Source organism: Hippopotamus amphibius, chromosome 4 (genome assembly GCF_030028045.1).
Source record: "Hippopotamus amphibius kiboko isolate mHipAmp2 chromosome 4, mHipAmp2.hap2, whole genome shotgun sequence".
In the NCBI taxonomy this organism is placed as follows: Eukaryota; Metazoa; Chordata; class Mammalia; order Artiodactyla; family Hippopotamidae; genus Hippopotamus; species Hippopotamus amphibius.
In genome coordinates, this window is record NC_080189.1 from 150,469,098 (window position 1) to 150,491,717 (window position 22,620).

The window sequence follows — 22,620 nt, forward strand, 5'->3', positions numbered from 1 at the left end:
CTATGCTTGTTACTTTACACTTTTATCACTACACAAATAGGTTATAATTTAGAGTTTGGTAGGGGCTCCTAGTTTCTATTTTCTTTTTCTTAGAGAATGTTGAGCTTTTATCTACTGAATTTACATATTTCCTTTAAAAAGAATGCTTTTAATTAAATCTTTAGATCTTATCAAAAAGATGAAAGAGGGAATTCCCTCGTGGCCTAGTGGTGAGGATTCTCAATTTCACTGCTGAAGAGTGCAGATTCAATCCCTCGTCAGGGATCCTACAAGCTGTTTGACCAAAAACAAAAAAACAAAACAACAATAACAAAAAGAACCAACAACAACAAAAAAGATTAAAGAAAAATGTACAAATCCTTCATATTTTCAAATCAATAAAAATTTACCAAACCCAAAACAGATTATATGACCTCCTAGATGTTTTTTAATTTCATGCCACTATCTAATCTTTTCATTGCAAATCATATCACAGAACACTTATCTAAACATTTCCTTCAGTTATTCTACCAAATGGTTTTACCCTTACTGATATGCTTTCCTTAAATATTTATCACACATAATCAGAATTATTTTTTATATTAGGACATTTTCCATTCACATTCACGTAAGTCAGTAAGTCAATAAAATTACTTAAAATTAAAGCAGTTACAAAGACTGTCTTGAGCAGAATTCAAAAATATTTAAAGTAACTTAAGCATGGGACAAAAGCAAGCACCAAGAAAAAAGATTATATTTTCAATTTGAGGAATGGATAGTGTTTATGTAAATAACAGAGGACAAGAATAACCTTAATGATATATCTTATACTGTTTTCATACATTGCTAGTGGAGTAAAAATTGAGGCAACCTTTCTGGAAAGCACTTTGTCAATACATAAAAGACCTTTAAGTGTTCACATACTTTGAATCAGTAATCGCTCTCCTAGAATTCTTCACTAAAGAAACAGAAATGAAGGCAAGGATTATATATAAATATATTTATCATAAAATTATATATACCATACAATGAATAAACCAATATTTATTGATCATAAAGTAGTGTTTAAGATATCAGTTTTTGAGAATTCCCTGGTGGTCCAGTCGTTAAGACTCAGTTCACTGCTGAGGGCCCGGTTCAATCCCTGGTAGGGGAACTAAGATCCCATAAGCCATGCACCACAGCCAAAAATAAATAAATAAAATGTCACTTTTTGGAGCTACACAGACCTGGATCTAGCCACTTACTACATGCAATTATTGGGACTCTAAGAACGTAAATAACATATCAAATTATCTTGAGGTGAAAAAAAAGAGATGTATTGTAAAGATACAGAGTATCTCACAGAACCCTAGGGCAGACTGAGGCTAAACTGCAAGAAGAAACTGGAATTATAAACTGGACAGTCACAGCACCATCTCTTCTCTTTACATATCCACTGAATTCTTTTTCTGCAAACTCGTTTCTCTGTTCTTCAGTCCACATGGTAGATGAAGGTTTCTGAATTTACTACTTCTTCATTGAGGAAACCTACCCAAACAGTACTTGTCTCAGTTCCCAATGGGCAAGATCATGTAGAGAAAATATGACAGCCCTATAGGTGAGGGAGCCTTTAGAGGGTTGGGTACTAGGTAGACTCCCCACAAGGTGCCTACTTCTTCAGGTGTGGGACCATGGGCTAGTTTCATAGTCTCTTTGCAATGCCGCTTCCTCATTTATAAAGATAATAATATCAGCAGTAAGGACAACCCTATAATATAGTATTTTGCAGGACTATGAAAATACTTCATTCATTAATAATGTTTTCTAGAGATTTTTACTGATAGAAAATTTATGACATAATGTATTAGAATTCTTTAGCGAAAAAGAACCAATAGGATGTGTATGTAAACGTATATATTGAGAGATCTAAAGAATTGGCCTTATTATTGGATTTATTTTAAGGATTATGGAGCTTAGCAAATCCAAAATCTGCAGGGTCCGCAAGCAGCCTGGAAACCCAGGGAAACTTAGTGTAGCTCAAGTCCAAAGGCAGTCTGCTGACAGAATCCCTTCTTCCTTGGGGATTCCTTTTTCCTCTTAAGGCCTTCAACTGATTGGATAAAGCCCCATACACATTATGGAATGTAATCTACTTTACCCAAAATCTACTGATTTAAATGTTAGTGTCATCTAAAAATATCCTCATAGAATATTTTGACAAAAAATCTGGGTACTGTGGCCTAGACAAGCTGACACACAAAATTTACCAACACACATTATACTAAATAAAAAAAGAATAAAGTGTATAAAATATGGTCCCAATTATTTCAAAATTGTGAGGAAATAAAGTTAACACTAGCTTTTTCCTATTGTTTTATTTTCCAAGTCTTCTATAAGGTTCAGTACTTATCCTGTTTATCCTCTTAGCAGCATTTAACAATATTAACTACTTTCCTTTTCCAAAATACCCTCTCTCTTTCACTTGTAGTGTATAGCATATTCTTTTTATGATATTGTCCAATCTACACCCCTCTCCTCTGCAAACATCCCCACTTTAGACCCAGCAGTGTGGCCCTGGAGACACGCTCATACTCTGTAATCCTGCTCTCTTGACCACAGCTACTGAATCAGACACAGACACTTGGCTCTAGGGAAGCAAATCCATTGGCTGGACTGAGCCAATTAGATTCTTTTTCCTAACAGTAGTCTGAAATAGTCAGAAAGCCAGTCAGTCTCTGTTATGTGCTTGAATTTGGAAATTACGTAGAACTAGGGGTGAGGCTGACATACACGTGTCAAAGTAGACAGAGAAGAAAGAAGCAGAAATGAGAGATCATGCAACCTCAAGAAACAAAGATGGACGGCATGCCTTTAGTTCTGATAGCATTCCAGAGCCTAGCTCCAATCCCTCAGGAGGCCTGGTAGCACTTTCTTATCCTTGACTTCCATGAGATATCCCCCTCTAGTCTTCCAATAACTTTTCTTTTCTTTTTTGCTTAAGCTAGTTCAAATGGGTTACTAGAACACTGCACCCCACCACACACACACACACACAGCGCCTTAGTAAGCCAATCCCTAAAGTATCTTCTAACTGCCACTTGTCAGATTCTGTTCCTGGTTCTTTCTACTCTATCCATTCCTTTAATATTGATGTCTTTGAAGTTTTTTTTTTTCCCTAGACCCCCTGTTCTTCTTACACTGCGTACTCTCTCAGGGCAATATTATCCACTCTCATCACTTTGTTCTGTATGTATACGTTGATGACATCAAACCATGTCAGATCTCTTTCATGTATACAGCTGCCTCCCAGATAGTTATAAATGGCTGTCTTACAGACATCTCAAACTCAACATATCTAAAACAGAATTCATCTCCTCTATGTTCCTTTCCCCAAATGTGACCTGATTTCAATATTTTCTATCTCTTTAAATCAAACTACTGATTCTCACCCTTCCAAATATCTGGAAATCTGGGAATAATCTTTTACTCCAATTTTTCCTCTTTACAGCCAAATCCAGTTAATTACCATGCCTTGCCAGTCTACCTCCTAATATCTCTCAAATTCATCCATTCCTCTCTACTGCCACTGACACTATTTAGGTCAGGGGCCAGCAAAGTCTTTTTCTGTACAGAGCCAGAAAGTAACTATCTTGGGCTTTGTGGACTATATAATCAATGTCAAAATTATTCAACTCTGCTGTTGTAGCACAAAAGTACCACAGACAATATGTAAATGAATGGACATGGCTGTGTTCCAATAAAGCTTTATTGTACAGCCACCAAAATTTTGAGTAATATAATTTACACGTGTCACAAAATATCATTCTTCTCTTGACTTTATTCAACTATTTAAAAATGTGAAAACCGTCATATAAAATCAGGTAGCAGGCCTGTCTGCAGACTCATGATCTAGGTCCCCATCACCTTTCCCCTGGACTGGTAGAATAACCTCTTAGTAGGCCTGGCTAACCTGCCTCCAGTCTTCCTTCTCTCCAGTCCATTTTCCATATTACAGACACAGAGTGTTTCGAAAACACCAAACTAATCTCCTTGAGCAAACAGACCATATTTGTTTTATACACCCTAATAGCTGGAGGGCTTATCTTATTGCCTAGTACTTATTAGAAATGTGAAGAGATTACATTTGTGGAACTGAATGTCATTATCTTGATTAAAGCTTTTTAGTCAATGAGAAGAAAAAAATGTACAATTACAACAGAACAAATATACTTGTCATTATTCTCAGTTGATGTGATTTTCCCTATAGAGAACAGATGAGACTATCATACAAATTATTAAATTAATGGAGACCTGAACAAAGTATATATGCAATTGATGTATAAAAACTAAGGACATTTCTAATATTCCAGCCGCAAAAAGTTAGAATATTTGAATTTTAACAAGATATCATTTACAATAGTAACAAAAATAAAGTAACTAGAAATAAATCCAACAAAAGATATGCTTCACCCATATGGAGAAAATTACAAAACTTCACTGGAATACATTTAAAAAAACCTAAATAAATAAAATTTGCCATATTCAAACATAACAAAATTCAATATTGTAAGGCTATCAATTCTCTCCATATTAATTTATAAATTCATTGCAATTTCAGTAAAAGTCCAGACAGGATTTTATGTGGAAATTAAAGAGCTGAATCTAAAATGTATATTGAAAACAAATATTCAAAAAAAGCCAACACAGTCTTGAAGAATATGATAGAGAACTTTCATAAACAGATACCAAGACTTCTAAAGCAACTATAGCAATTAAGGCAATGATATTGCTAAGGAGACAAACAGACCAGTGAAACAGAACAGAGAACCCTGAATTAGACGCATACGTGTATGGGAAGTTGATATGTAACATAAGTGGCATTACAGGTAAGTGAAGAAAGGACAAACTATTCAAAAATGGTACAAGGTCAGTTAATTATTTGTATAAAACATTACATTAGATCCATACCTCACAACACACACAAACTAACTGAAGGTGGATCAAAGACTTAAATGTGCAAGGACAACTTTATCTTTCCAGTAAAAAAAAATTTGAAAAGGATTTTTCTTTTAGAACTAGACAAAATCTAAAGTATATAAAGATAAATAAAAACAGCAAGAATTCTGAAAAAATATTTATAAAACTACAATAAATATAATAGTATAGTACTTGCACAAAATATTAGATATATCAATTCTAAATCAAATTATAGACACAGACCCAAATATATACCTATATTTAATATATGATAAAAGTGACAGTTCAAGTCAGTAGGGAAAAATGAATTATTCAATAAATGCTGCCATTGGGAAATATCAAGTTGTATTCCTTTTCAAAACAAGAGATGATTTAAAGATTTAAGCATAAAAAAATGAAACCATAAAACTACTATAAGAAACCATGATAGAAAGCCATCCTAATATTACACAAAACCCCCAAACTATGAAATAAAAGACTGATACATGCAAAGAAAAATTTCTGCTTGGGAAAAAAGTCAGAAGAGGAGTAACAATTAGGAAAACATATTTCCAAATCACACCACAGTCAGAAGTCTAACTTCACCACAACATAAAAGGCTTCAAAAACTAGTAAGTAACCCAAGAGGAAAACAAAAAAACAACAAAAAATCCCAAATGTCCACACAAAAACTCATACAAAAATATCAATGGCAACATTATTCAAAATAACTAAAAAGTGAACCCAAATGTCCATCAGCAGATGAAAGGATAAATAAAATGTGGTATATCCATCCAATAGAATATTACTCAGCAAAAAAAAAGGAATGAAGTACTGATACATGCTATAATATGGATGAATTTTAACACAGTATGCTAAGTGAAAGAAGCTATTCACAATAGCCTACGTACTGTACGCTTCCATTTACGAGATGACATGACCATAGCAGACAAATCTATAGAGTAGATTAGTGGTTGCCTAGGGACTGGGGGAAAATAGGGAACAACTGCTATGGGTATGGGGTTTCTTTGGGGGATAATGAAAATGTTCCAAAGTTGACTGTGGCGATGGTTGCCCAATACTGTGAATATACTTAAAGTCACTGAATTGTATATTTTAAATGGGTGAATTGTACGGTATATGAATTACATCTCAGTAAGCTGTTTTAAATTTAAAAAAAAAAAAGCAGTAGAGGTAAGAGAATTTGTTTCTGCCCATAAATGATTAATTGTTGTAAAAAAACTGGTTGTTGAACTAGGCAAATTATATGAAAGAACTGTTTTCAGATATTGGAAAACAAAAAGCAAAGACTGTGATTCATGGGAAAAGGGAAAACAAATGAGATGAGCCCCAGGACTGCCCTGGCTTGTTGCTAGAGGTAGTTTCCAGGCTGTAGCACAGGATGAGGAACCAAAACAAAGTCCAACAGTCTAACTGAATTAGGAGTTTCCAGAGGCCAAAGCAACAATAATTTTCAAGAGAGTACTGGAGAGAGGACTCTGCACAGAGAAAGAGCCCCGTGAGGGTAGAGGAGTCTCTGCAAATTGTTGGCTGAGCACTAACCTGTGCACACATGGGATGAAAGTCCACCAGGCTGGGGAAAAACTACGGGAAAGTAATCAGCCGAATAATTCCCAATGCTTACACAGCCCTGTAATTGCTTTCCCATCAGGCAGAGTGCTGAGGGAATTGGATAGTCTCTGCAAGGTTTTCACCTTAGTAGCAGGGCTAAATTAGCTCTAGACTATGGTTATTCTAGACCCACTCTAGCACTGACAAGCAATTTAATTGTACACTAGACCAAAGACCCAACAGGAACTTCCAGATATAAAATATATAGTATCTAAAATCATATCCCATCCTACTTGATGAGTTTACCAGAAAATTAGACACTGCAGAAGACCGGTGAATTTGACGTCATAGCAATAGAAACTATCCAAAATGAAGCACAGAGAGCAAAAAACACCGCAATCATCATCATCACCTTCATCCCCATCATCCCCAACACCATCATCATCATCAAAGCATTAGTGATTCACAAGTGACCAGTGTAAAACACATCTAACATACATGAGACTGACGTTCCAGAAGGAGAGGATGTGAGGGAAGAGGGGAGAAAAAAATACTTCTAGAAATAATGCTGGAACACTATACAAAAATAATGACAACGTTTTCTGAGTCTTATACAGAGATGTAAAATGTATGAAAACAATGATACAAAGGAGGGCAAACAGAAAAATGAAGTATATTGTTGCTATACTTGAAGTGGTATAACATTATTTGAAGGTAAAGCAAGGACTTAGAGAAAAGAAGAAAAAAAAAGAAAACCAAAGAGGTATAGTTTTTAAAAATTAGTAAAACACCAACAATCTAATAGGAAAAAAATAGAGCAAGTCTTTGAACTGGCATTACTGGAATAGTCAACTTTTAAATAAATTACTAATACACTGGAACACGTGAAAAAATCAGATCGCTCTCTCCATATATAACACGGAAAATGCTGATATGGAGAGGCAATACATAACACAGTAGTATAGCGTCACTTCACAGCCAAACTGGGTCTGAATCCAGGCTCTGTTAGGTACTTGCAGAGTTACTTTGGGCTAGTTACTTAACTTCCCTCTGCCTCGAAACAGAGACACAGATGTAGAGAACAAACATATGGACACCAAGTGGGGAAAGCGGGGAGGGTTGGGGGGGGGGAACGAACTGGGAGACTGGGATACCAAACTGTACACTCTAAATATATGCAGTTTATTGTAAAAAATAAAAAAATTAAAAGTTAAAAAAAAAAAAAACTTCCCTCTGCCTCAGTTTTTTCTGCAAACCAGTGACAATACTCATGTGATTTTATGGGGATGAAAAGTCAGGTAAGGCATTTAGACATTCACAAGCACAAAATTAGTATTCATTAACTGTTGGGTAAAAGAAAAGGAAAATCTTCACAATATATTTCTAAGTGAAAAAAAGCAAGGTCCAGAACAGTACAGTATGTTGCCATTTGTATGAAAAATAAACTATATAAATATATGCCTACAAAAGTAAAGACTATCTCTAGAAAACTAAATAAGAAACTTCTAACAACGAATCCTTCTGGAAAAGAGATCCTCACAGCTGTGGAACAGAAAAAGAAGAGAAATTGCACTCTCCCCTTCATATGTTTATGTAAATACTGAATTTTCTACAATGTATTACCAATTCAAATAGATTAATTTCAAATCAAGATTTAATAATAAGCTCTTATATAATCAGGAAAATGTGCATTTCAAACACAAGTCTCACACTAGGCAAAAAAAAAATAAAGTAGCAAACCAATTCGATTTTTTAATAAACTGTGTTTCTTCCCAGAATTACTATAATGATCAGATGCCCATGGCTCTGGAAGGCGTTTCTGGTCTTTGTCATTTGTGACCTATTTTTCTAACTCTTACTTCTTATCTTTCTTTTATTCTTTCAAGAACTCACAGATTTCTTCCTTTATTATCTACAATAAACTACATTATGATAGAACATCTTATGTTCATTTTTCCCCAAAGCCTTCATTATGCTTAATTTTTTATTTATATTAGGAAGACAGAAAAGGAAGGGTGACCAAATAAACATTTAATGTCAGTCAAGTTTATGTTTAAAAGAAAGATTTGTAAGTATTGCACGAGTACGTACACATTATCTTCTCAAGGAATATAAAAGCTGTTTTTGTATTTTAAGAACACACGTATCTATTTCAAAAATTTTATTATTGCAAAGATTATTTAAAAATCACAAAGTATGGGACTTCCGTGGTGGTGCAGTGGTTAAGAATCCACTTGCCAATGCAGGGGAGACAGGTTCTATCCCTGGTCCATCTGGGAAGATCCCACATGCCACCGAGCAACTAAGCTCATGCACCACGACTACTGAGCCTGCTGTCTCTAGAGCCTGTAAGCCACAACTGTTGAGCCCATGTGCTGCAACTACTGAATCCCATGCGCCTAGAGCCCGTGCTCCGCCAAAAGGAGAAGCCTTTGCAATAAGAAGCCCGCACACTGCAATGAAGAGCAGCCCCTGCTCACTGCCAACAAGAGAAAAGCCCGTGCACAGCAATGAAGATGCAACACAGCCAGAAAATAATAAATAAATAAAGTTATCTTAAAAAAAAAAATTCATAAAAAAATCATGATGCCAGTAAAAAAAAAAAAATCACAAAGTATGATCGAAAAGAGTTTTCTCTGTAAGTTCTGGAGTCTGTCTATAAGTTTAAAGTCAGCCTGTGACTCACTAGCTATGTTACTTTGAGTAAGTTATTTATCCTACATCTATCTCAGTTTCCTAATTTGTAAAGTTGCATTAATAGTAGGACCAAACATTGGGGTGTTTGAAGAGCAGACTAAATGAGGTAATAAACATTTCAAACAATGTCTGACTGATAGTAAGACCTTAATAAATGTTAATTAAAATTATAATATAGCTATTATTGTTAAAAGTAGTGAAAGAATATGGACTAGTTGGGAACGAGTTAGGCTATAAAGGGTGTGATGTCATTAATTTTTTAAAAATGAAATTCACCTAAAACTTGCTTAATATTATTAAATCATGTATATAATTAGACCTCATTATATGCCATATTATTTAAAAATTAAGACTTTATTTCTGGAAAGAACATGCAGACATAAATACAAAAGGAGCGCTTTATTTTTTATTTTAGATTATTCTTCAAAAGACTATGTTCTTAATATCTTATGTTCCTTATTTCTTACTTTTTCCCAATGCAGGCTACAAAAAATTCCAACAATAATATGAGACCAATAATCATTATCTTGGCCAGTGGATCAAACTACTTAATACCTGGAGACATGCCATAACACTTTCTATCTTGCATTACTGGAAAAAGTTCTTCTGGCAAAGCAAATAATTGTTTACAGCCACACTATTATCTCCTTTTTTGTAAAATTAACATACCTTTAAAAGATTCTAAGACTTGAATTGCAAAAGAACTGAGACAGCAATGTTGGAGAAATATAAAATATATTCTAAGGAAGAAGAGTTAATTTTACTGGATGGGACTGAAGAAAGTACTTTTTTCCTCAAAAATATTTGAGGGATTTCAGTAAAATGCAATACCCCTCACTTATCTAATGAATCAGAATCTCTGAGAGTCAGGTACAGAAACTGCACTTTAAGCAAGCCCCAAGTAATTTTTCTGGCTTACTGTCACTTTAAGATCAAATGGGGAGATAGGATTAAGATGGTGGAGTAGGAGGACGTGTGCTCACTCCCTCTTGCAAGAGCACTGGAATTACAACTAACTGCTGAACAATCATCGACAGAAAGACACTGGAGCTCACCAAAAAAGACACCCCACATCCAGAGACAAAGGAGAAGCCGCAATGAGATGGTAGGAGGGGCGCAATCGCGTTAAAATCAAATCCCGTAAATGCTGGGTGGGTGACTCACAAACTGGAGAACAGTTATACCACAGAAGTCCACCCACTAAAGTGAGGGTTCTGAGCCCCACATCAGGCTTCCCAACCTGGGAGTCCTGCAACGGGAGAAGGAATCCCCAGAGAATCAGACTCTGAAAGCCAGCGGGATTTGATTGCAGGACCTCCACAGGACTGGGGCAAACAGAGACTCCACTCTTGGAGGACACACAAAAAAATGTGCTCACCAGGACCCAGGGAGAAGAAGCAGTGACCCCATAGGAGACTGAACCAGACCCACCTGCTGGGGTTGGAGGGTTGCCTGCAGAGGTGGGGGGCAGCTGTGGCTCACCGAGGAGGCAGGGGCACTGGCAGCAGGAGTTTTGGGAAGTGCTTATTGGTGTGAGCCCTCCCAGAGTCCGCCATTAGCCCCACCAAAGAGCCTGTGGGCTCCAGCACTATGTGGCCTCAGGCCAAACAACCAACAGGGTGTGAACACAGCCCCACCCATTAGCAGACAAGCAGATTAAAGTTTTACTGAACTCCGCCCACCAAATTGGATTAAAGCTTTACTGAGCTCCACCCACCCAGCCCTACCCACCATCAGTCCCTCCTATCAGGAAGCACACAGGAGGCTCCTAGATAGCTTCCTCCACAAGAGGGCGGACAGCAGTATCAAGCAGTATCAACAGTATTTCATCTTGTGGAACTGAAAACCACAGCCACAGAAAGACAGAGAAAATGAAAAAGCAGAGGACTTTGTACCAGATGAAGGGACAGGATAAAGCCCCAGAAAAACAACTAAATGAAGAGGAGATAGGCACCCTTACAGAAAAAGAATTCAGACTAATGATAGTGAAGATGATCCAGGACTTTGAAAATAGACTGGATGCAAAGATCAAAAAGTTCACCAAAGAACTAGAAGAATTAAAGAACAAACAAACAGAGATATGCAACACAATAACGGAAATGAAAAATACACTAGAAGGAACCAAAAGGAGATTAACTGAGGCAGAAGGGTGAATAAGTGACCTGGAAGACAGAATGGTGATCATCACTGATGCAGAAAAGAATAAAGAAAAAAGAATGAAAAGAACTGAAGACAGCCTAAGATACCTCTGGGACAATGTTAAACGCACCAACATTCGCATTATAGGGGTCCCAGAAGGAGACGAGAGAGAGAAAGGACCTCAGAAAATACTGGAAGAGATTATAGTTGAAAACTTCCCTACCATGGGCAAGGAAATAGCTACCCAGGTCCAGGAAGCGCAGAGAGTCCCAGGCAGGAGAAACCCAAGGAGAAACACGCCAAGACATATAGTAGTGAAACTGACAAAAATTAGAGACAGAGAAATATTATTAAAAGCAACAAGGGAAAAACAACAAATAACATACAAGGGAACTCCCATCAGGTTAACAGCTGATTTCTCAGCAGAAACTCTGCAAGCCAGAAGGGAGTGGCATGATATATTTCAAGTGATGAAAGGGAAGAACCTATAACCAAGAATACTCTACCCAGCAAGGATCTCATTCAGATTCCATGGAGAAATCAAAAGCTTTACAGACAAGCAACAGCTAAGAGAATTCAGCACCACCAAACCAGCCCTACAACAAATGCGAAAGGAACTTCTCTAAGCGGGAAACATAAGAAAAGAGAAGGACCTACAAAAACAAAAACAAAACAATTAAGAAAATGGTAATAGGAACATACATATCGATAATTACCTTGAATGTAAATGGACTAAATGCACCAACCAGAAGACACAGACTGGCTGAATGGAAACAAAAACAAGACCCATATACATGCTGTCTCGAAGAGACCCACTTCAGACCTAGGGACACATACAGACGGAAAGTGAGGGGATGGAAAAAGATATTCCATGCAAATGAAAATCAAAAGAAAGCTGGAGTAGCAATACTCATATCAGATAAAATAGACTTTAAAACAAAAAATGTTACAAGAGACAAGAAAGGACATTACATAAAGATCAAGGGATCCATCCAAGAAGAGGAGATAACAATTATAAATATATATGCACCCAGTATAGGAGCACCTCAATACATAAGGCAAATGCTAACAACTATGAAAGAAGAAATGCAAGGCAGAAACAGAGACACAGGTGTAGAGAACAAACACATGGACACCAGGTGGGGAAAGCGGGGAGGGTTGGGGGGGAATGAATTGGGAGATTTGGATACCAAATTGTACACTCTAAATATATGCTGTTTATTGTCTGTTAACTGTATCTCAATAAAAGTTCTTAAAAAAAAAAAAAAAAGAACACATCCTTAAAAGATAAGCTAACAGTTAACTGGTAATAAAGATGTGCGAATAAGCTTTAAAAAAAAACAATTTCCTTGTAAAAAAAAAAAAAAAAAGATCAAATGGGGACTTCCCTGGCAGTCCAGTGGTTAAGACTTCACCTTCCAGTGCAGGGGGGTGCAGGTTCAATCCCTGGTTGGCAGCTAAGAGCCCACATGTTTTGTGGTCAAAAAACCAAAGCATAAAACAGAAGCAATATTGTAACAAATTCAGTAAATACTTTAAAAAAAATGGTCCATATCAAAAAAAATCCTTCAAAAAAAAAAAAAAAGGAACAAATGAATAATGAAACAGAAAGGGTTCATTTAAAAGGCTCCATGTAAGTGAATCTTGACCAGATTTCAAGTAGGAACATGAAGTGGCAAAGAGAGGAGTGAAGTAGTTGTTCCATACCAAAGGGATGGCATGTGAGAAAACTCAGTTTCCAGAGAAGTTTCAGCGTCCTAGGAACATAGAAATAAGCACACCTGTCCTGAATAAGCAGTCAGAGCACAAGTAGATGGAAACGACTGTCAACCAAAACTGCTATTGAAAAACACTACGCTTTCATTAATTCTTATCCCACTTTCCAATATATATATTTTTTCATTACCCACTCTGGAAATATAAGCATTCTAAGTACTACAATACTAATTGGCAAAGAAGAGGACCAAAACACCTTAAGCAAAGGAAGGTACTTTTGTTATCAATTCATAAACAAGGATTTTTTTTTAAATTAAAAATTTTAAGTCATTTTGTTTTTTTGTACTAAATTATTACAACCAAAACATTTATAAACACAGAACTTTCATGTACAGGAGTCTTTCTTTCAAAACAACTAACCAAAGACAATCATTCAAATTTTGGAAGTTTCTTCACATTTAGAGTGGACACGTAAAAGGAGAAACTTAAACTAATTTTACAAGGTTAATTCTAAGGTAACTGGTCAGTTTCTTCATCTGTAAAATCACAGTTTGAGACTAGGTGATTTTTAAAGTTCTGTCTAGTTTAAATTCTAAAATTGTATGATATATAAATTCCTCAAACTTTGAATTAAATATACTAGGTTGTTCAAAGACTATAAAGTAAACATATTCTGATCATTCAAATAAACCCTAAAAATATTGGTAACTGCATCCCATAAACAATCCGTCACTACTGTTTTCAGACATCCTGTTAGCATGCGTTCTGAATGAATGACGAGCAAAAAACTTTCTCTTACTTGGGCTGCTACTATTACCAGCTTGCACCATAGCTGCTCAATGAGGAGTTACAAACGGCTCTATCATTATGGAATCCTGAAAACCTCATAAAATCTCATTAGCAAACCAGTAAATATCACTAACTCAATGACAACCTTAAATTCTTTAGTATTTAGATTCAATAAATTTGAGATATTTATCTATTATGCAAAACAAGCAGCACTACTTTACAATCTCAGTATTACTGTATATCTCCTTAGGTTAAACAGGAAAAAAAAAAAAAACAGAAAAAAAACCTGTTCATGGTATTCTCCCCTCATAATTCTTCCACTCTTACGATACACATTACATATTTTCCATGTTCCTGTAAGAGAGATGCACTGCACACACGCGTCCATGATGACAAGGGTTTAGCTATACTGAAATTAAGTCTGAGATAAGTAGGCTTAGCATAATGGAGTTTTACAAAATGTGTATTTCTCAGTGTAAGGTGATTTTGTGCTGCAGTGGAAAAAAAAAAGCAAGGAAGTCTGATTCCTTAGATTCTTCATAGTTATAACTTTATTCTTAAATGAAGGGACTGGTCTGCAGAACGAACAAATCTTAAGATTTAAGACATAACTAACATGATACTGTAAACTAACTATACTTCAATAAGAATTTTAAAAAGAGAGTGTAAGAGTAAATTTTACTTCTGTATAAAAAAGAATTAGCTTTTAAATCTAAGTAACACTTACAGATCATGAAAAACTGAAAAATGGGAGGGCAGAAGTAGGCAAAAAAAAAAAAAAGTTTACTGTTAAAAACTCATCCCTAGCTGTCATATTTACCATTTTTACGAACCTACTAGTCTGACCAAGAACCCTAATTTCAAGAATAACTTTACAACCAAGCATTTTCACAGCTAATTCAACAAAAATACTGTAACTCAACAACTGATAGTACAGATCAGTGATCCAAAAGCTAATTAAACTGTGTCTATCAGCAAATTAGCAATCACACCCCTTAAAAAGGGCACTCAAGCGGTGCTCCATTAACCTCCACAAAGGGTGGCTCTCATTGAAAATTCATTACTTCATTGCCTGAACGACCATGTTTGTTTTAAAAACACCGTCTCGGGATGAAGTCAATGACTTTACCCGCGCCTGAAACAGAAATCAGTCCGGGGAAAGGCACCACATAAACCGGGGGAATCGCAGTCACCCAACTTTTAATTATAAGGACATCATACTTAGTCATAATTATACTCTGTGCACCACAAGAATTAAAACCGTTTAGAAACTCAACGAAAGCCCGATGATAATGTGTTACTCCACGAACAGTGTTTCCTTTAGGTTCCGAGAAAGGCGTTACTATTAAAATACAGTTGGACGACTAAGTCTCAAGGTTTCCCCCATCGTTTCATTTTTTTTTTTTTTTTAAAGCTAGAAAGGGCCTGTTTGCAGGTACTGCGAAAACCTGTGGAAAGAGAGGGCTGGGAGGGGAACCGCCACATTCAAAAGCAGGACTGGGAGCCCTTTAACGCCCCGAGGCAGCGCGGGGCGAGGGCTGGGACCCTTACCTGCCAGCGGCCGTAGGTGAGAAGGATCATGGAGATGGGGATGGCGGTGCCGGACATGGCATGCGTGGAGGGCATGCTGTACTCTGAGTTGTAGAAAACCTCCAACTTGACCACCGGCGGCGAGGCGGGCCGCGGCCAGCGGATGATGTCCTTGGTGCACTGGCCCAGGTACATGACCAGCACCCAGATGACCACGAGCCTCCGGCCCACCAGGGCGTCCAGGTTCCAGATCCAGAAGGGGAAGAACAGGATGTAGAAGAGTTCATTGCCCAGCTCCGTGCCGAAGCAGAACAGGTAGTAGAGAGGCATGTTGCTCACGTGGGCCAGCTGGCCCTCCTCGCCCGTCAGCGAGTTGCGGCGCAGGGGCCCCGCGCGCCGCGGCGAGGCCGGGCCCAGCTCGGTCGCCCGCCCGTTCCGCACGCCGTTGGGGGCGCCTCCGCCGCCGCCGCCCGGCTTGGCGGGGCACTGATTGCGGTCGCTGCCGGGCGGCCGGGGGCCTCCGGACGCCTCCGACGGCCGCTCTCGGCGCCGGGAGTCTCCGGCGAGGGGCGCCTCCGCCTTCTCATCCTCCCTCGGGTCGGCGGCTGCCGCGGCGGTGCGGCTCGCCGGCGCTTCCACCCCGCACAGCCGCTGGAAACGGGCCACTTTCTGCGGGTCCTGCAAACTGCCCACCAGCCGGCCCAGCCGCTGCCTCAGCGACATGATAACGGGACCGCGCGGCCCGCGGGCCGGAGGACGGCGGCGGGAGGGTGGGCCGGCCCCCGGCGCAGCCCCGATCCGTCTCCGCGCGCCTGGCCGGCGGCAGCGGCAACGCGGGCGGCGCCTCGCTCCACCCGCTGGGCTCTGCCGGGTGACGGCGCCACAGGCCGTAGCGGCCGCCGCGCGCCCCTCCCTCGCCGCGCGCGCGCCCCGCGACCGCCCGCGGCCTCCACGCGCCGGCGCGCGCCGCTCCGCGCCCCGCCCCTCTGGAAGGGGGGGCCGGCCTCGCGGGTCCGCCCCGAGCGCGCCCGGGCGGCGTCTGGGCGCCGAGGCTCGGCCGGGCGGAGGCGGGGAGGTTCTTCTCGTTAATACCCACCAGGCGTCGCGGCGCTCGGCGGGCGGGACTTCGCGCGTCCCCGTCTCCAGCCTGGCTCTGGTTCCCCGCCGGCTGGGGTTGCGGGCTTCTCTCTGTCCGGCGTGGACTGGGAGAGGCCACGATCCCGGTGCCAGGTTCGGCGGTGCCGGTGGCCAAGCACCCGGACGTCCTGCTGGCACGGAATCAAGTGGTGAATGGTGAATGATAGCGAAGTCACCACCATGCGCCCGGAATCCTTCGACTCAAGGAATTACAAGTAATTACGGAGCTGTCCCTGACGACTGCTGTCCTGAAAGCCACGTGCCCGTTGACTAGTGGTGGCAAGAGTGGATGCAGATCACAGGACAACAGCGTGTCGTTGATTGTCAGAGGTTCAGAAATAGCCGGAGTAAAACCAGTAAATCACTGAAGCAGTAATTAGTGAAAGGGTGTTGTGCACACACCAAAAAGACAGTTTGCAATCTGGGATCTCTCAAACCAAAACATGGAGTGAGGCTCAAGGATATGTTGTTATAAAGCAGCTTATATAGTGAGAAGGCAGTGACGGTTTCTTCTTCGCAGTAGAATTTTCAGTGGTTACCTCGCATCAACCTTGAGAAACAGCTCAAGTTTTGTTTATAATTTCCAAAGGCATAAATCAGAAATGACCAAATTGGTTTTGTCTCCCCAGGGAATTTTCAAGACTGGTCTCCGTTTGGTTTTAAGAGATCACAGTTATTCTTGGCTTACATATAGAATTTCCTTTTAATAAGTTCTAATAGCTAGCAGGGTGGCACAGAAGATTGTGATTGGTGGCTGAATGCAAGGGGTAGATTTTTGAGTTTTATAAGGCTGGTTTACAGACTTAACTTTCATGTTTCACAAGTTACAAACTTGACTTCTAGAAAGAATGGTTTTTATTAGAAGGGCCCTGAACTCTTATTCCGGGAAGTTATTTCAGGTACAGTGAATGTCTATAATTTTAAAATTTGAACTTCTTCCAAGAAACAGGCTGGAAAATTCCCCTCCCTCATGTCATTAGAAATGTTTTCCTCTTTCCCAGGGAGAATTACTCTCCTCCTCCCACTCTGCTTGCCAGGCTGTGGCCATAGAAAAATGAATAAATCATCAACTGTGTCCTCAAGTTGCTCATAGTATAAATGGGAGACAGAGATAGATTCCCCTCTGAAGTACAGAGCAGATGGTAAATGCTAAAACTTAGTCATAAACAACATGCCCTGGAAAGGAGAAGAAACAAGTTGACTAGGGACAGCAAGAAAGGTGTTAAGAGGTGATCCTATTGAGCTGGGTCATAATGAAAGAGCAAGATAAGAATAGGTGAAGTCCATCTTAGGAAGAGAGAAAATGAATAAAGACAGGGGCTGGAAATGAAGATGTGTTTGGTAAACAATTAACAACTCATAGAATACACAGTAGGAAGGGTAAGTGACTGGAATGGGGTTAGAAATGGAAGACAGGACCAAATTGTAAAGGCTGGGGGTTTTATTTTGTAAGCAATGGGGAGCCATCGAAGGCCTTTAAGCTAGGCAGTGACACCATTAGAAAGATGACTAGGAAGGTAATCAGTGATGAATTGCCAGAGATTAGAGACCAAAGGCCAGGTAAATCATTAGAAGATGATTACAGTAATCAGGTGAGAGAGAATGAATGCCTGAACTAGAATCGGGTTCTGGAAATTGGAAGGAAGGGATTTCATTTGAATTCATAGGTCTGCAGGCAAATAATAGTCCATCCCTGATTGGAAAATATTGTGTCTAATATTGAGACATTTCTAATCTATTGAGTAAGACCAAACATGAGAAGACATGCAAGTATATGCAAAGGTGTAAAAAGACAAGCATAATAAACAGTTCTAGGAAGTGAGATACAAGGAATCACTATGTGGAGTGAGAGGCAGGGAGCTGGCATTGGGTTAGCTGTGACTGCTTCTGTGAAACAGATGGTTTGCTGGCATTTGAAGTCAAGGAGCAACTTTGTAGAGAGAAATGTTGAACAGTCTCGGTGAGGTAGTTTTCACATGCATATCTGTGAAAATAATTTGTTTGTAGGGGAGTTATTCAGATTCATCCAAGAAGTTTTTGATTCTGGAAATTAGTCTAAAGATAGCAGAAAAAGAGGAAAATATATAAAACAACATAGAAGGTGATCTTTACAGATCTTCCTCTATTTACAGTGGGGTTCCTGATAAACCCATCATAAATTGAAAATATCATAAGTCAAAAATGCATTTAATACACCTAGCCTACTCATCATCATAGCTTAGCCTAGCCTACCTTTAAACATGCTCAGAAAATTTATGTTAGCTTACAGTTGGGCAAAATCACCTAACACAAAGCCTATTTTATAATAAAGTGTTGAATAACTCATGTAATTTATGTATACTGTGGTGAAAGTGAAAAACAGAATGGTTGTGTGGATGCAGAATGGTTATAAGTGTCTCAGCTGTTAACCCTTGTGATCTAGTATCTGACTGGGAGCTGCAGCTCCCTGCCCTGCCCAGCCTTTTGTACTGCATATCCCTAGCACTGGAAAAGGTCAGATTCAAACTGGAGGTATGGTGTCTACTGAATGTGTAACACTTTTGCACCATCATAAAGTCAAAAAACCTTAAACCATCACAAACTGGGGACCGTCTGTGTATTTCATGGCTAAGTTATGGCTCCTTCAACATATATGTATATTCTTTTTCAGATTCTTTTGCATTATAGGTTATTACAAGATACTGAGTCTAGTTGCCTGTGCTATACACTAGGTCCTTGTTGTTTATTTCATGTATAGTGGTGTGTTTATGTTAATCCCAAACTCCTAATTTATCCCTCCACCTGCGCTTTCCCCTTTGGTAACCATAAGTTTGTTTTCTATGTCTGTGAGCCTATTTCTGTTCCGAGTTAACTTCTTATTTGGTAAACTACAAAATTTATATGTTGCAAACTCTTTACCATAAATTATTACTATTACTAGAATATTTTTGACATGTAGATGTCATTACACAGCACTTAGGGCATCAATATGTGGTCATTATGAATATTTTTGAAAGATAAAACCCATGTTTATTAAATTCTTTACATATAACCTAATGATTTTATCCTGCATCTTTGATTAGTTTTATATTTCTCAAAAATAGGATTTCCTCTGAATTCTCAAAAAGATACCTCTCATACTACAAATGTAATGAAAATGTATGATAAACATAGATAAAATTTTATAAGTGATAGTTGAATTTTTTATCCTCTACATTTTTCCATGCCCCAACCTTTCAATCACTTTCTCCCAAAGGAAGATTCTAAGGGGAAAAAATGGTCTGAAAGTATCTCAGTCAACAAAATAAATGGACCCTCACCCACTTTATTTCTGGCCCATGGAGGCTGAAATCACTGTGGAATTTTTTTTCCATACTGTACAGACCATTTATACTCAGTTTTATTTTACCCCAACTCTGTAGTACTTTTTTTTAGATCATTTTTTTCTTCCTGATATTTTACTTCTTTGTTAACATCTCTCTTTGCAGCTCTACTTTTCTTATTCTCAAAATCTGATTTATGGCTCACTTCTCCCCCACCCACCAACCTTCCCAGAAATGATTGGAAATATAGGTGTATGACCAACTCAGAAGATTTTTTTTTTTAAAGTTCAGTACATGAATCCTCCAACCACACCTGGCCATTCACCATTCCAGACATTTTGCTAGGTGTTGATTTGCCTGTAATATTTTGATGTTTTTAATATAATAAATTCTCCATTAATCATAATGGAATATTCTAGTTAATTTTCTAAAGAAGATAAACTTTTTAATAAACTTTTGCTCTTGGTGAAAATATTTATTCAATGTGTTTGTTATATTTTCAAATGTATATTTTGAACAACCGGGGGTTTTTCTGCATTTTTTTATCATGATCAATAACACATAACATAAAATTGACTATCTTAACCTTTTTAACAACCTATCTTTTATGTGTGTGGTTAGTTGAGGACTTTGAAAACTTTTAAGATCAGGATTAGAGATGGACTTAAGGAATTGAAGAGCTAGAAGGGGTTTAGAAACCATCTTATTAATTTCCTCATTTTTGAGAGTCATTCAGTCTACTCCCCTGGCAAACAAAGCACCAACTGCACTAGATTCCTGGAGATGCAATGTTGTTAAAACACAGCTCCTATTTTAAAGATGCATATGTTCATATAGTCATTGAGAGTGCTATGAAGTGCTATCATCCTTCTTTTGGGCTCCCAGACTAGATAACTAGGTGTTGTCTTGAGTTTCCTTCTCTGAACTCTCTCACCCATTCTTCTTTCTTGCTAAGCCAAGTTCAGTTGACAAGGAAAGAAGGAGCAATCTAGGAAATGGTGGAAGATTTCTGTTATAAAGTGGGGTTTTAGAGTCACAGTTGAATCTATACAAGAAATCTATAATGGTTGCTTCAACCAGAGCAAAGTCTGTGTTTATCTTTTAGGTTCATCATAATCAGTTCCTACCTTAGCAATCCAACGTTATTTCCAAGGAACAAGGATGCAGACTCCACTCCAGTCAGGCTTATCTTTCATTCATAGACCACCTACATCACTAACTCAGAGCCTACTTTGCCTGCTTGGAACACAGCCTTTCTTTCCTTCTACCTACCAATATCATGCCCCATATCCAAGGTTTATGTGTTTCATAAAGTACCTAAGAAAATGGGTAGTTGGAATAATCTTTTTTTTTTAAAGCTCTTTATTGGAATATAATTGCTTTACACTGTTGTGCCAGGTTTTGAGGTACGCCAAAGTGAATCAGCTGTATTTGTACATATATCCCCATATCCCCTCCCTCCCACAACTCCCTCCCACTCTTCCTATCCTGGAGTTGGGATAATCTTGCTAGCACTCTGTGGAGTTGATTCCTCTGGTGACCATGGGTTAGGTCCCCACTTTCTGCTGGACCAAAAGAGTAGGTTCCCTGAGATTCTTGTACTTTGGGATAGTCAGAGATGGGTGATATCCATCTAATAGCTTTCTCCTTCAGGAAAAGCTAGATAGCAGTGAGAGAAAGTGAAACTGCCACAGGTAGCAGCAGAAACAAAAGGTTTCAGACTTCTGCCAAGGTTTGAGCCCCTCCTCCCAGGTGTTCCTCAGGCCACCTTTGCTGCCCTGCCTTTCTTCATGCTTGACTGTTCAATTCTTCCTTGGATTTCATGAGCCAATAAATTCCCCTTTCTATTTAAGTTTGTTTGAGGTAGGTTATGCAATTTTCAAATAAAATATAATCACACAGGTAGTGAGAGGCAGATTTAGAACTAGAAGTCCGATCTGATTGCTGACCTACAGCTTTGCTCACAATTTTTTGTTGCTGCAGAACCTGTTTCTGTCCCCCAGAGGCAAGGCCCTGTGCTGAGCTTCTAATTCCTTTTTATTTCTACTGACAAAATGCTGGCAGCAAAATTGGCACTGAATGAAGAGCTGATGAGTTACTATAAACGCATGCAGTTATGGGAAGAACACTGTCTTGGTTCAGAAGAGCTAGATTTGGGGCATGGATCTGCCACTGATTTCTTCTAAGATCCTAGGCAGATAAATCACTTACAACCTCAGAGTTACAAATCCTCATTGCAAAATGGAGAGAACAGGAGCCTTATAGGAGTGTAGAAAGGCTAAAATGACAACATATAGGTAAGCAATTTTTTAACTGTAACGTGAGTTAACCACAGAATATACCTTGGAAATTTTATTTAAACTGAACCTGGTATATTATCATTTTAACACCACCGTGCAACTATCCATCATTATCTCAAACTCTGCATATTCAGATAGAAAGCATTGTCTTCTTCATACCTCTGCCTCCATTCGCCACGCCCCCAAATCTCTTCCCTCCTTTAAAAACTGCTTTTTGAAAGGCAAACCGGATCACATTTCTGTCCTGCTTAAAACCCTTCAGTGTTTCCCCATTGCCTTCAAGGTAAAATTCAAATGTTACTTTGGCATTCCCGAAGGACTAAATTTAGATCTCTCAGGATGCAAGAGGAAAAACAGGTGATTAGGTCCAGTGTATCCAGAACTTTGGTTTTACAGAGGCTCTTTGGCTACTACCTGACTTTCTGTTGTCCCCGCCCGCCCCCCCCCGCCCCCCCCCCCCGCCCCCCTCGCCCCTGCCCCATGCCCATGAAGTATGCAAGCTCAGGGGACTTCGCAGGCAG

At 39.0% G+C, this 22,620-nt stretch overlaps 1 protein-coding gene across 2 annotated transcripts in view; it reads right to left on the bottom strand.

Annotated features, from left to right (window-relative positions):
* SGPP1 (sphingosine-1-phosphate phosphatase 1) overlaps positions 1-16,267 on the bottom strand; it is a 36,110-nt gene extending 19,843 nt beyond the window's left edge. For both annotated transcript variants that reach the window (XM_057731064.1, XM_057731063.1), the window contains exon 1: positions 15,382-16,267. In XM_057731064.1, the coding sequence (XP_057587047.1) occupies positions 15,382-16,083 (702 nt within the window). In that variant the 5' untranslated portion in view covers positions 16,084-16,267. The remainder of the gene's footprint in view (positions 1-15,381) is intronic.
* Between the last annotated feature and the right edge of the window lie 6,353 nt (positions 16,268-22,620).